The sequence below is a fragment of the Fukomys damarensis genome, unplaced genomic scaffold (assembly GCF_012274545.1).
Source record: "Fukomys damarensis isolate Sample0158 unplaced genomic scaffold, DMR_v1.0_HiC HiC_scaffold_26, whole genome shotgun sequence".
Taxonomy (NCBI): domain Eukaryota; kingdom Metazoa; phylum Chordata; class Mammalia; order Rodentia; family Bathyergidae; genus Fukomys; species Fukomys damarensis.
The window spans coordinates 15616558-15631071 of record NW_022900938.1 but is presented as its reverse complement, the minus strand read 5'-3'; the positions used below and the strand labels follow the sequence as shown (position 1 = coordinate 15631071).

The 14514-nt window shown below is 33.9% G+C and overlaps 1 protein-coding gene across 1 annotated transcript in view; it reads left to right on the top strand.

The window, feature by feature from the left end:
• The window catches only part of Ube2e3 (ubiquitin conjugating enzyme E2 E3), an 89803-nt gene extending 76224 nt beyond the window's left edge, over window positions 1-13579 (top strand). Inside the window, exons 4-7 of the mRNA XM_010636794.3 lie at window positions 8593-8725; window positions 11156-11303; window positions 12811-12864; window positions 13006-13579. Coding sequence (XP_010635096.1) covers window positions 8593-8725; window positions 11156-11303; window positions 12811-12864; window positions 13006-13049 — 379 coding nt within the window. The 3' untranslated portion in view covers window positions 13050-13579. The remainder of the gene's footprint in view (window positions 1-8592; window positions 8726-11155; window positions 11304-12810; window positions 12865-13005) is intronic.
• The last annotated feature ends 935 nt before the right edge of the window (window positions 13580-14514 follow it).

The window sequence follows — 14514 nt, the reverse complement described above, 5'->3', positions numbered from 1 at the left end:
TAAATTCTAATGAAATCCAACTTAATTTTTTTTAATGTGTTGTGTGTTGTTTAGTGCTATTTATAAAAGGTAATGTGCTTGGTTTTCTCGTGTACTATTTTCTAGGAGTTTTATAGTTTTTCATTCTCATGTTCGTGACCCACACTGACTTAATTTTTTAGTTAATCTGAGTTAATTTTGAGGAAGAGTGTAACGTTGATGTTTAGATTCATTTGTTTTCAGACAGAAGTTCAGTTCCCTCAGTTTTAATGGAAAAGGCTGTCTTTGCTCTGGCCACTTTGTCAAAGGTTAGTTGACTATATTTATATATATCTGTTTATTTCTGGTCTCTTTACTCTTTTCCCCTTGTTATGTCTTTCTTTTCACCAGAACCACAGTGTCTTGATTTCACCAGCTTTATAATAAGTCTTGATGTTTGGTAATCCTCTGTTTTTATTCTCTCCTTTCTGAGTTATTCTGGGTGGCTTTGATTTTCTCCTCATAAACTTTAGAATTATTTTGTTGAGAACCACAAAATAATTTGCTAGGATTTTGTTGAAAGATAAATTTTGACATATTTAGTCTTCTTGTGCATAAATATGGAGACTATCTATGTAGGTTTTTTTTTTTTCAGTAGCCTGAGCACTTTAAAAGTAGATTGAGATTGATGTTAATTTTTGTAGTCATATAAGCATTCTTTTAATAATGTATAACTAGAATTTTTATTTCAGATACATCTTACAGCAATATTTATTTTAACAACATAACGTTTAAACTCAGGTGTTCACCATTACACAGTTTTCTTCATAGTTGTGTTGTCTTATATATTCTTTTATTATTTAGTTGAGCTCATTTTAAGAGTTTTTTTGTTTGTTTTTGCCTTAGGGATAAAAAAGCATACATGTAATTAGTATAGACCTCTGTGTATGGCTTAGTTATAATATTGAAAGTTTTGATTTATAGAAGTATTAAAGTGAGGGAAAAGTATGTTTATAAAATGAACCCATTAAATATTTGAAAGTTCCTGCAGGAAATCACTACTGTGCTGCAGAAAGATAGTGCTCATGATGACCCTAGCCATAAAAGTAATTGCAGAATTAATATTCCAGCAGTGAGAAGCTGGATTTTGTTAATATACCAGTCTTGATGTTGCTGATATTTAAAATGATGTTATTTTTTAACAGAGGAGCTAATAACAGAATATTTCCAGATGCCAATGTGCCACTGTAATGGCATTTTTTAATGTTACTTGTTTTGATATAATAGCTTACACAAAACATGGCTTTAAAAAGGGAAAATGGAGGTTTACAAAGGGAAAATAGTAAAATAAAAAATATTTCTTATTTATTAAACAGGTTTAAACAAAAATATTTTTAGTCCCTAATTATACACTTTAGTGATTGATTTTTTCCCCCTTGAGGGGTTGTACTTAGATTGCAATAAATCTGTTAATTTGTATATGTGTTTTCATAATTTGATCCAGAACTGGTATGAATTTTACTTTTGGAGCATCCTTGAAAAAAATTAAGTAAATTAACCCTTCTTTATGAAAATAATGTAAGAAAGCCTTTAGTATGCATTTATTTTTGTCACCACTGCTAATACACTTATTTTTTAAGACCTTCTTTTTCTGTCCCCTTGGGCAGGTCCCCCCAATCTTGTATCCTCATTTAGCTTGCATTCTAGTGGGGAGACGGACAGTAACACAAACATGTAATATGTTAGAGAATGATAAATACAGAGAAAAATGGAGAGGAGACTAAGAATTGTGTGGCGATCACTTGATGTTTTAGAGAGAATGGCAGAGAAAAGCCTGCTGAGAAGGTGACTTTTGAGTTGAAACAGCAGACAGAGCAAACAAGTGGGTATGTGAAGGTGAGCGAGCCTTCACAGTGGCGACATACTGCTTGGAGACCCAGAGGTGGCTGTGTATGTTGTGCATTGGAGAAACATCATTGCTTCAACCAACTGAACAAGGAAGAGAGTTAACACATAAGGAGGATTGTGGCAGCAGCAAATTACATGTTTTAGATTACAAGGCTTTCTTTTGACTTCAACACAAAACTAGAAGTTAAGCCTTCAGACACCACCCCCCCAGATTATATGATCACAATTGCTTTTTAGTTGTCATTCTGTCTGATTGAGAATAGACTAGTATTGTGTGGAAGTAGGTCAGAAGTCCACGTAGGAAACTATTACAGTTATCCAGGTATAGATGCTGGAGTTTTAATTAAGGTTGGGCTAGTGGAGTTGGACAGAAATAGTATAATTTTGGGATGTGGCTTGAAGTCAAAACCAGTAAAATTTGCTGCTATACTGCGTGGGTTAGAAAGAAAGAGGTCAAAGATGAGATCTAGACTTTTGCCTTGAGGGACTAGTATATATGGAATTAACCACTAGCTGAAATAGGAAAGATTGTAATTGGAATACAGTGGTACCTTGGTTCACAAACTTAATTCTTTCAAAATTCTGGTCAGAAACCAAATTGGATGAGATCTGAATCAAATTTCCTTACAAGGTCAACATAGAACCTAACCATTGAATTTTATTTGGTTTTCATCCAGTTCAGTTTGTGACCAGAATTGTGGAAAGAATCAAGTTCCTAATGTACCACTATATTAGGTATTTTTGGAATGTCTCAGATTTGAGATACTCTGCAGAATTACTTGATTCAAATATTAGTTTTCAAAATCAAGGCTTAGCATTTAGATGCCCCTCTCTGAATTCAGAATAGGAATCTATACTATAGACATAAATTTGAGAGTTAAGAATGTATTTGTGCTTTACAAGGAGTAAAACGCATGGAATCATTGAAAGATATATTTAGGTAGAAAAGAGAAGAGCTCCAAGGTCTTGGGGTTTGAGATCTGGAGGAACAGAAGTATTTGGAGGTTAGAGAAACAAGAAATGGCAATAGAGATGGAAGAGGAGGAGTCAAGAAAGCTTAGAGGAAAACTAATATTTTATTCTAGCAACAAAATAGAAAACTTGTATCAAGGAGAACCTGTTTGACTGTAAAATATTGCTGGACCAAATAATATTAAAGTTGAGAAGTAATCATTGGCTTTAGTAATGAGGTCATTGATAAGAGCTGTTTCAGTGGAGGGATAGAAGAAAAGCTTATTTGGAATGGATTTAAGTGAAAACATGCTTATCTTATCTAAAAATAGGAATATAACACTATTACTCTGTCTAAAGGTTTGGTAAGAGAAAGCACTGTGGTGCTTCAAGCAATGCCTGGTTTATACAAAGGATGAAGTAAACAGTGGCTAACAGATTATCATCATTACTAGTATGTAAGGTGTATAGTTTTGCAGTGTTTTACTGGAAGTGCTGTAACTCTGACATTGTAATTACTTACAATGTATGTAATTTTATAATTATCTTGAGTCACTGAGTGAAAAATTAACTTTGGAAAGAAATGCCATTGAGTCAGGTTGAATTTTTGGTTTTTATATTTTTGGTGTACTCAGTTTTTGTGGTTTTTATCTTTTAGCAACTATTCACTTATACAACATACCTGATACTCAAATCATGACCAAAAAAATGAGCCATGACAAGATTAGTTCAGTTACTGTGTGTAACGCTTAGAGTGGTTTACTTATTTTCAAAGACATTTTCCCCTAAGGTCAAAAGAGTGATATTTTATTGTACATACACACCTGCTTCAGAGATGGATTATTGAAGCAACCTGTAACTACTTTATTATGCCATCTCCCTATTTTGAATGAACCGTTTCTCAGTGTACACATTTGATTATTGCTAGTCACTCATCTGAAGTTTTATAATTTACAGTGTGTTTTACAGAATTAATATGTACTTAAATTAATATGTATTTACTTAAACTTATATCCTATTTTATGGGTTGATTTTATTAATTTGCACTTATTTTAAATAGAGCTGCTATCTTATTAGAATACAGGTTCTTGAAGTGTAGATATTGATGATCTTCTGGATTTCTGCAGGAGCTGTTGTGATTTCACCCTTTTGATCCCTAATTGATTGCATGGATTTGAGTCTTTCTTTCTTTATATAAGGTTGGCTAAGGGTTTGCCAATTTTATTTAATCTTTCAAAGAACTAACTCTTGGATTCATTAGTTCTTTCTATTGTTTTCTTAGTCTTGATTGCATTAATTTTTGCTCTGGTCTTTATAATTTGCTCCCTCTTAGGAGCTTTGGGCTTTACTTATTCTTTATGTAGGAGCTTGAGGTTCATCATTAAGTTGTTTACTTGAGCGTGTTTTGTTTTCCTGATAATGGGCCAAAGAAATGGACAGATTCCTGCATACACCTGTATTACCAAAATTGAATCAAGAAGATATAAAAATTCTAAATAAACCAGTATCAGTCAATGAACTTAAAGGTGCAATTAAAAGCTCAACAACAAGAAAAAGCTGAGGCCCTGATGAATTCACTGTTGAATCTATAAGAAATTTAGAGGAGACCTAATGCCAGTATTTCTCGGACTTTTTAATGAAAATTAAAGGGAAGTAATATTCCCAGATTCATTCCTGGAAGCAAGCATTACCCTGATAACAAAGCCAGAGAAGGACACAACCAAAAAAGAGAGCCACATGCCTATATCCCTAATAAGCATACATGCAGAAGTCCTCCAGAAGATATTAGCAAGCAATGCAGCAAGTCATCATGAAATTTATACACCATTACCAAGAAGGATTTATTCCAGGAATACAGGGATGGTTCAACATGCACAAATCAATAAATGTAATACACATGACCAAGTAGGATTTATTCCAGGGATGCATGGATGGTTCAATATATGCAAATCAATAAATGTGATATACTATATTAACAGAGCCAAAGACAAAAGCCATGTGATCCTCTCAATAGATGCAGAAAAAACATTTGACAAGGTCAGCACCCACTCGTGATTAAAAACCCTTCAGAAAATTAGGATAGACTTTATCTCAATCTGATAGACGCTATCTATGACAAACCAACACCCAGTATTATCCTAAAGGGACAAAAATTGAAAGCTTGCACTTTAAAATCGGGAACAAGACAAGGATATCCACTGTCATCACTCTTGTTCCATATAGTTGTAGAAACATTAGCAGTTAGACAGCAGAAAGAAATAAAAGGAATAAGGGTAGAAAAAGAAGTTAAATTATCCTTATATGCAGATGACATGATACACTACATAAAAGATGCCAAAAGCTCCACGAAAAGACTTCAAGATTTAATAACCAAGTTTAGTAGCATAGCAGGATACAAAGTCAACACTCAAAATCAACAGCCTTCCTGTACATGAATAACAAACTCACTGAGAGAGAAATTAGCGGAGAAAACACCTTTCAAAATAGCATCCAAAAAAATTGAAATACCTAGGAATCAATCAAAGGCAGTAAAAAACCTCTACATTGAAAACTACAGTATTGTGAAAAAGGGGATCAAAGAAGATACCAGAAAATGGAAAGATTTCCTTTGTTCTTGGTTAGGAAGAAAAAATACATTGAAAATGGCCATACTTCCAAAATTGTTATACAGCTTTAGTGCAATCCCTATCAGTGTTCCAATAGCATATCTCAGAATTAGAAAAACAATCCTAAAACTCATTTGGAACCAGAAGAGACCTAGAATTGCACAGGCAATTCTGATCAACAAAGGCAAGGCAAGGGGCATCACAATCTGTGACTTGAAATTATACTACAAAGCTACTGTGATAAAAACAGCATGGCACTAGTGCAAAAACAGACCTGAGGATCAGTGGAACAGAGTAGAAGATGAGAACTCTAGACATACTCAGCAACCTGTCTTTGACAGAGGAGCCATACACCTTCACTGAAGGATAGTCTCTTTAATAAATGATGCTGGAAAAACTAGCTTTCTCCTTGCTGAAGATTAAAGCTAGACCCATATCTTTCACCATGCACTAAACTAAACCTGAAATGGATCAAAGATCTAAATATTAAAACTGAAACAATCTGCTGGGAGATAGACTAGGTAAAACTTCTGAAGACATTGATGTAGGCAAAGACTTTATGAATAAAATCTCAGTCACACAGGAACTATCACAAAGAATGAACAACTGGGATCTCATTAAAAAGCTTTTGCATAGCAAGAGAAACCACAAACAGTGCAAAGACAACCCACAGTGTGGGAAAAAATTTTCCCCAGCTGTTCCTCAGACAAAAGACTAATATCAGAATATTTGGAGAATCAAAAAAAATCAGACCCCTCAAATTTAAAGACCCAATCCAAAAATGGGCATCTGAAATAAGTAAGACACTTCTCAAATGAAAAAGTAGACATAGCAAGTAGATGAAAAATGTTCAACATCACTGGTCATTGAATAGATGCAAATTTAAACAATGCTGAGATTCTATCCCATTCCAGAAAGTATGGCTGTTATAAAGAAATCAAACAATAACAAATACTGATGGGGCTGTGGGAAAAAAGGAATCCTTCTCCACTGTTGGTCAAAGTATAAACTGATATGACAGCTATGGAAATCAGTGTGGGAAATTCCTCAAAGAACTGAAACTGAAGGTTCCATTTGACCCAGCTATTCCCCTTCTTGGTATCTTCCCAAAAGAATTAAAAGCATTATACTACAGTGATAAATGCACACCCATGTTTATAGTGCAACAGTTTATAATAGCTAAATCTTGGAAACAGCCCAGTTGCCTATCAACCACCAAGTGGATAAAGATGTTTTTTATTACACAATGGAATACAACTCTGCCATAAAGAAGGATAAGCTCAAGACATTTCTAGCTAAATGGATGCACCTTGAGACGATACTCTTAAGTGAAATAAATCGAACACACGTGTTCAAATATTTCTTTGGTGTGAGAAACTGAAAGTGGAAATAAGGACTAAAATACACAATAGTCAGGAAACAGAAAGAAAATGTTCAAATGAGAAGGGGAACAAGGGAGAGTGGTCTGGGGAAAAGGAAAGAAGATAAGAAAAAAGAAAATTGAAGGAAAAAGTGAAAAAGCTTTTGAACATAAGGGGGAATGGGAACAACAACAAGATATATACTGGTGCAAATTCCCTGTGATAAATGTTATTATGTATATCTAAAATAAACTAACAAATGTTTTGCTAAAAAATATAAATAGAACTTACAGATGATTTCTAATCTGATGGACACTTTAAAAGAAGAAAAGCCTTATGTATATCATTTTTTGGGGAAGCAGGATAATTTATAATGTAAAGATTAGAGAATAGTGGAAGTGTGTATGGTATATTTAAAGAGGGCTTAAAGACATTTGCCTTCACAAGAGGTAATTGTCAGTTTAGATTTTATTTGAACTCTCTTATTTGTATTTTATAAGTGAAATTATGGCGTTAAGCACATTGCATTAAAGTACCATAGAAGTGTGACTTTTCACCACTCAGATTTTGATTTCTAATGATATTGTAAAAACAAAGAAATGGCTAATGGCCAAGGCTGGAAGCCTGGAGTATCTTGTTAAATGGAAAGGAAGGGAGTGCTCAAAAGCTGATGGTGACATGTTACAAGAATATAGAAGCCATTTCCCACCAATTCCCACTGGCCAAATCTGGAATAATTTTAACATTAAAATAATTAGAAGCAGTTGTGAATTTCCAAACCATGAGGAAAAACTAGGAATCAATACAATACAAGTTACGTATCCGTATTTGTATACACACATACATACAAGTAGGAGAAAAGGCTGAAAGGATATCTGTTAAATAAAGATGAAGTAACTATTAAAGTTCATAAAAATCATGATTATGCTACTATGATAATGGTAAGGTTTAAAGAGTCACATGCTAAATCAAGGAGAGAAATTTTGATGATGAATAGGATATTTACATGGTTTTGAAGTATTTGTCCCAAGAGTCTTGTTTACAGGGAAAAGTTTTTAACTAAGCAGTAGGAAAATTATACAGCACCTTGTCTGGTGCTTAAAGTTACCAATGAGGAGCAGGCAGACTCCATGCACCTCTGAATGTGAGATACCATTTATGTGCTCTTCTGGCCAAGACTACATTGCTTGAGTCTAGTTGTGAGGAAACACCAGATAAGCTCACAGTGATGAGTTTGTTTTTTAGAGGATGATGGATGGTAAAAATGTTAAGGTTACAAAGCCATAGGCTAAAAGGACTTTTGTTAAAGGAGGCAAATGACCTAGGACATACTTGATTCCAAGACTGGATCTGATGTCTGGAGAAAAATTTGTTTTTCAAATGATACTACCAATTCAGTTGACAACTCCATAATACAAAATGTAAATCATTGTGTTGATGTAGTTACTACAAATGTATCTTTTGAGGTTTGTAGAAGAGTTTTAGGAAATGCACAATGAAATATTTATGTTGAAAGGGCCATGATATATGCAGCTTATTCTCAAATGGCTTGAAAACAAGTGTGAGGAGAGGCAAATTAGGACAAAATACTAACTGACAGGTAATTCTGGGTAGTTACACAGTTACTCTTTGTACTTTTCTTGAAATTTTTCTGTAAGTTTAAAATATTTACAAACATATTTTACATATATGCATTGGTACTTAATCTCTTCTATACTTACCATCTTTGCTCTAGGTTGCTAATTGTAATACTCCATTAGTTTCTAGCTTACAAATGTACGTACTGATTTTTAATTTCTTTTAAATAGTGCTGGGCCTAAAGGAGATAACATTTATGAATGGAGATCTACTATACTTGGGCCACCAGGCTCTGTATATGAAGGTGGTGTGTTTTTTCTGGATATCACATTTTCATCAGATTATCCATTTAAGCCACCAAAGGTAAGAACCTAGAAGTACGTTCTTTAATATTTTTTCCTCAAAAAATCATTTATTTTATATTTTAAGTATGTATTAATGTAACTACTTTTATTTCTTGGTTATTTATAAATTGACAGGGAAAGTCATAGAATCAGGGCTTTCAAAACAAAGTAATTGACTCCCACCTTTTAACAGATAACTTCATGTTCATCAGCGAGCTTGTGAATTTTAAATAAAGCTGTATTTTGTACACGAGTAAAATACAAATTTTGGACTTAAGATATAAAGGGATAGTTACTATGAACCTTCCTTAAGGAGGATGGGTAAAAGGTAAACTTGTTTGGCAGCTTTCAGGAGTAATGGTGTAATAATGTGAATTTTGCCTTTACAGAGAAGCAAAAGGTGGAAAATGTAGCAAAGAAGGAAGATCAATAATAATCTTCAGTAAATTCATTTTGTGACCTGTGTGGGTATAATGTTGTTAGTAATGGAAATGGGGGGAGGGTAGCCAGTTGACTTTTAGTTCATTTCAAGGAGGGCTCAGTTGTGCCTAGTGATGACTGTCATTTATTTTGCAAAGCTTAAATATAATATTTGTTTGAATGTCTTCCTCTTCTGCTTTGTTACTCTAAAACGGTCATGTCAGCAGGTAAAAAACACGTTAAACCTGAACATAATTGCGCTCTTGTTGCAGAGATATTCACTGTGCCAGGGAAAAGTGTGTTATCAGATCTGTAGCCCTTAACTATGATGAAGTGTTTTTCTTTTTGTCCTATGTTCCTTATAGTAATTGTCATTTATGTAGTGATTTAATATATCTGTATATGCATAAAAAGTTTTGGTTTTTTTTTTGTTTTGTTTTGTTTTGTTTTTTAAAAGAACATTTCTAGCCAGGCGTGGTGGCGCACGCCTATAATCCCAGCACTCGGGAGGCTGAGGCAGGAGGATTGCTGTGAGTTCGAGACCAGCCTGGGTTACATAGTGAGTTCCAGGTCAGTCTCAAGTACATAGTGAGACCCTGTCTCAAAACAACAACAACAACAACAGCAACAAAAAACATTTCTCAGGAAAACGTTATTGAACAAGGCAACAGTAGTTCCATGTAGTGGTATTTACCTCAAATTGCAGATTCTAAGGTTTTTATTACCTGAAGATACTCCCATTAAAGGCTGTCAGTTTTTTGATTGCCTTACTCTTTAGTCCCATCAGAATCTGAGATGTTGAAATTAGTATATTAATATGTTTTAAGTTGTTCCAAGGTCTCTAGAGTCTGCTTGTTGAATCAGTCAACTAAAGGTCTTCGTGTTGACCATACCACAAATTGTATTAGAGTAGTTCTAGAGGTGTATGAAACCCTCACCACAGCTAACCACTGATTTCTAGGAGTGTGTTTATTGTCTTTCTCTCCTTTCTTTTATGCCCCCATTCCTTTCAGAAGAACACTTGAGAGGCTTAAATGTTCTCTTCCAAGATTCCACTTTATGAATTAATCAGCAGTTATTATTTTGAAACTTGCCAGTATTTGTTATTGTAATTTATGTTTTCTCACACATCAGGAATATATATCTGTTTCTTTTATCTAGTCACTTAAAGTTTTGCTTTAATATGTTAGTCTAACAAGGCGGTGAACCAACTCGGAAATAAAAGACTGAGAAATAGAAAGGCAGTAGTACAGATGATTTCACCAACCTCCCTCTGTCCTCTATTACTTTGACATTTGGCAGCAAGTTAGCTGAGTTGATACTGATACTTCAGCTAAGAAGCTAATATAACTTGTATGTTAACAAAGTCTTCCTTAGTTTTTTGGCACAAAAACATTTCTGTTCTTCCTCTCTGCTCTTTTTCTTACTGTATACATGTGGAGAAATGTCATGGTAGATGCATGCATACTCACGTGCACATGTATGCACACACATAAAATTTCTGTATTGTTCATTTAGATATAATTGATAACTCCTCACTTTGTTTAAGAACCAGTGTAATTATCTTTATACCATGAGAATTTAAGTATTAAGTATTTCTTTTAACTGGCAACTAAAACCATTTAAATTTGCAATTGAATTTAATCTCAGGTTAGTGCTGATTAAATTAGTTGCTGTCAGTCCATTTATGACAAGGATTGTGGTTTTTTTGAATTTTTGCATGAAATTTATAGATGCTACCTAGAAAAATTCAAGGAACAAGAATTTTCTGGGGCTGGGGATTTAGCTCAGCGGTTTGGTGGCCTGCCTTGCAAGCACTAGGACCCGAGTTCAATCCTCGGTACCAAAAAAAAAAAAGAATTTGCAAAGAAAAAATTGTATTATGTTCCGTTGTTATAAGCATTCCAAAAATGGACTTCTGGGCACCTAAAGGTTAGATATCACCTGTAATGTTTCACAGGTGAGTTTTAGTCAGTAGTAAAGCATTCATAATTTTTTTTTTTTTTTTCCTGTTTGCAATGTGACTTAGGTTACTTTCCGTACGAGAATCTATCACTGCAACATCAACAGTCAGGGAGTCATCTGTCTGGACATCCTGAAAGACAACTGGAGTCCTGCTTTGACTATTTCAAAGGTTTTGCTGTCTATTTGTTCCCTTTTGACAGACTGCAACCCTGGTAAGCAAATCTTTATAAACGTATGCTATAAGGCTACAAAAACCTGTGCATTTACTTGATTAGCTTAAATGTTGATTGAGAAATACATACTGCTGGTAGAAAAATTATAATAAAACATTTTGTGAGGAAATTACCAATGCCATTTCAATTAAACTAGACCAAAACTTTCTCAATAACTTCATTTACTTAATGATACACCCCTCTATAGTTTTCTCACTTTAATTCATATTGCTTCTTTTTTCTAAATTATGTAGCTGTATAGCTAAGCAGTGTCTGTGACACTGGTACCTCCTCTCTCCTCCATGTGCTTTAGGGTAGCGAGTCATTATGGAAGGGCTTCTACCTTCCTTTTTGGATTAAAGTTAGTTATATTAGATGTAGCACTTTTGGATATTAAAGTGATAGCCAGTGAGAGAATTAAACTCAGTTATGATTATAAGAACTCAGAAACAGTCTTTAACATATAACTCATAACATTTCCAGAAATGCCTAAGTACCACATAGAAAGTTTAACCTGAATAGCTGACATGTTAAAGTGATGTTTAGACCCCATGGCCCATGTGTTATTTAACTATGTGTTCATTTTTAAAGGAGTTGGCTTTTTTCTAAATATTCAATACTTAACTTTTAGCACTAAAAACTGTCACTGTTAACCTTGGCATATATAGAGTTGATATACCTGGCTTAGATACATATGATTAATTGCTCAAACAACATTGTGAAGCAGAATGGCTCGGCTCCGTTGGAATGATAGGAAGAGATCTTTAAGATACATTAAGTGAAAAAGCAAATATATCCTTAAGATATATTAGGTGAAAAAATACATACATGATGATCTAAATGCCTATAAACTTTTTGAAACAACTGTGGTAAAATAACAATTAGTTGCTAGAGAGAGAAAATTCTGAGTAGCTGGAATCAGAAGGATGAGAGCTTTTACTTTTTTACTGGTTATCATTGAGAACACCTCAAATACTATTTCGTGTGTATATATTTTAAAATTAGAATAGTTCACATCTCAGAGTCAAGTTTTATTTTAAAATTCTACTTAAAATGAAATGGCAAGTAAGTTTTTTAATGACACTATGATTGATGGTTAAAAGGTCATTACTGTATATAGAATGAAGGAAACATTTCATTGTGAATAGGTTTGATTGTAAGATCAGAGTTGTGTGTAAGAATATTTTTTAATATCCATAACAAACCAGAGATATAATCATCTACTATACTTTGACTATTGAGTGAAATGCCAAGACTACAAATTATTTTTGTTTGTCAAGGGCATACATCTTTTATAAAATTTAGATCCATTAACTCACTCTTTCTCATGAGAGACTTTATTTGCATATTAAAATATATAGATAATCATATTACCTTATACAGTGTTTCTTTTGACTGTCAAACCATGGTATATCAGGGTACTGCTGAAATAAAACTGTTTAGTAGAATATTATAACTGTACATTTAAGACACCACATAATATCTTGTAATGTTTCCACTTTTCCAGCGGATCCTCTGGTTGGAAGCATAGCCACTCAATATTTGACCAACAGAGCAGAACATGACAGGAATGACAACTGGAGTCCTGCTTTGACTATTTCAAAGGCTTTGCTGTCTATTTGTTCCCTTTTGACAGACTGCAACCCTGCGGATCCTCTGGTTGGAAGCATAGCCACTCAATATTTGACCAACAGAGCAGAACATGACAGGATAGCCAGACAGTGGACCAAGAGATACGCAACATAATTCACGCAACGTGTATGCAGTGTGAAGGGGCAGGAGGCGTCTTCCCACTGTGCTGCAAATCTTTATAGCCTTTACAATACGGACTTCTGTGTATATGTTATACTGATTCTACTCTCTGCTTTTATCCTTTGGAGACTGGGAGACTCCCCAAAAAGGTAAATGCTATCAAGAGTAGAACTTTGTAGCTGTAGATTAGTTATGTTTAAAACGCCTACTTGCAAGTCTTGCTTCTTTGGGATATCAAAATGTATTTTGTGATGTACTAAGGATACTGGTCCTGAAGTCTACCAAATATTATAGTGCATTTTAGCCTAATTCATTATCTGTATGAAGTTATAAAAGTAGCTGTAGATGACTAGGAATTATGTCATTTGTATTAAACCCAGATCTATTTCTGAGTATGTGGTTCATGCTGTTGTGAAAATGTTTTACCTTTGTCAGTTTGTAATGAGAGGATTTCCTTTTACCCTTTGTAGCTCAGAGAGCACTAATGTATCATCTCAAACACAATAAACATGCTCCTGAAGGCATAGTTTCCTGTCGTAATGTTTGAAGTCAGTCTTGTTAGAAGGTGTGTCTGAGATGATTGTTGATGAAATAAAGATGTGGATATGAAGATTGGCTATTAAGGACTAGCACAAATGAATGAATTATTAAATGCGTAGAGTTTTCTTTAAGTCTTGAGAAAATACAATGAGTTGACATACGCAAAACTGGATTTTAAACTGTTGATCTCAAAAACCCTGAAAGTTTTACTTTGAGCTAAAAAAGAAAATCTGACTCACTCTGGAGTCATAATATCTTTAGAACATTTCACTTCCAAATTAGTGATTTCTGTTCAGCATTGCACAGTATTGTCAAATAATAACTTTGGTATGTTAGCTATTGTATGGTGCCTTGTTTTAAATCTTCATCTTAATGTTTATGGTGCCATTGCCATTTTTACTGTGATACTCGGCCACAGGCAGAGTTGAACCCACAACCCTTGTCCGCCTGAAGTCTAGAGAAGAACTGTATGTTAATGTGCAGATGTGGCATTTAGGTTTTCATAGGTTTCTTTCTAGTTGAAATTATTAAATGTATTAAGCTTACAGTTATTAAGCTTTCTTTCAAGCATTTATGAACATATAATTGTGCATTTTTTCATTTGGCATAATTTTCTTTGGTTATATAATCAAACATGTCTACACGTGTCTACTCTGATACTAAATATGGTAATACCATCTTAAAATTTAGAGTTGAATTAGCATAAAATACATTTCTTCAGATAATAAAACAAAACATATAGTAGCACATTTACTAAAAACAAATTAGTATTTCTCAGAAGTTTAAAATCAGAGTAAAAATAAATAAAACTTTTATATCTGTTTTCAATAAAACACTCCAGACCTCAAAAGTATCCTGTTACAAACAAAATGGTACTATTTTGAAAAATTAAGATTTGTTTAGAAAAACCTCTGAATTT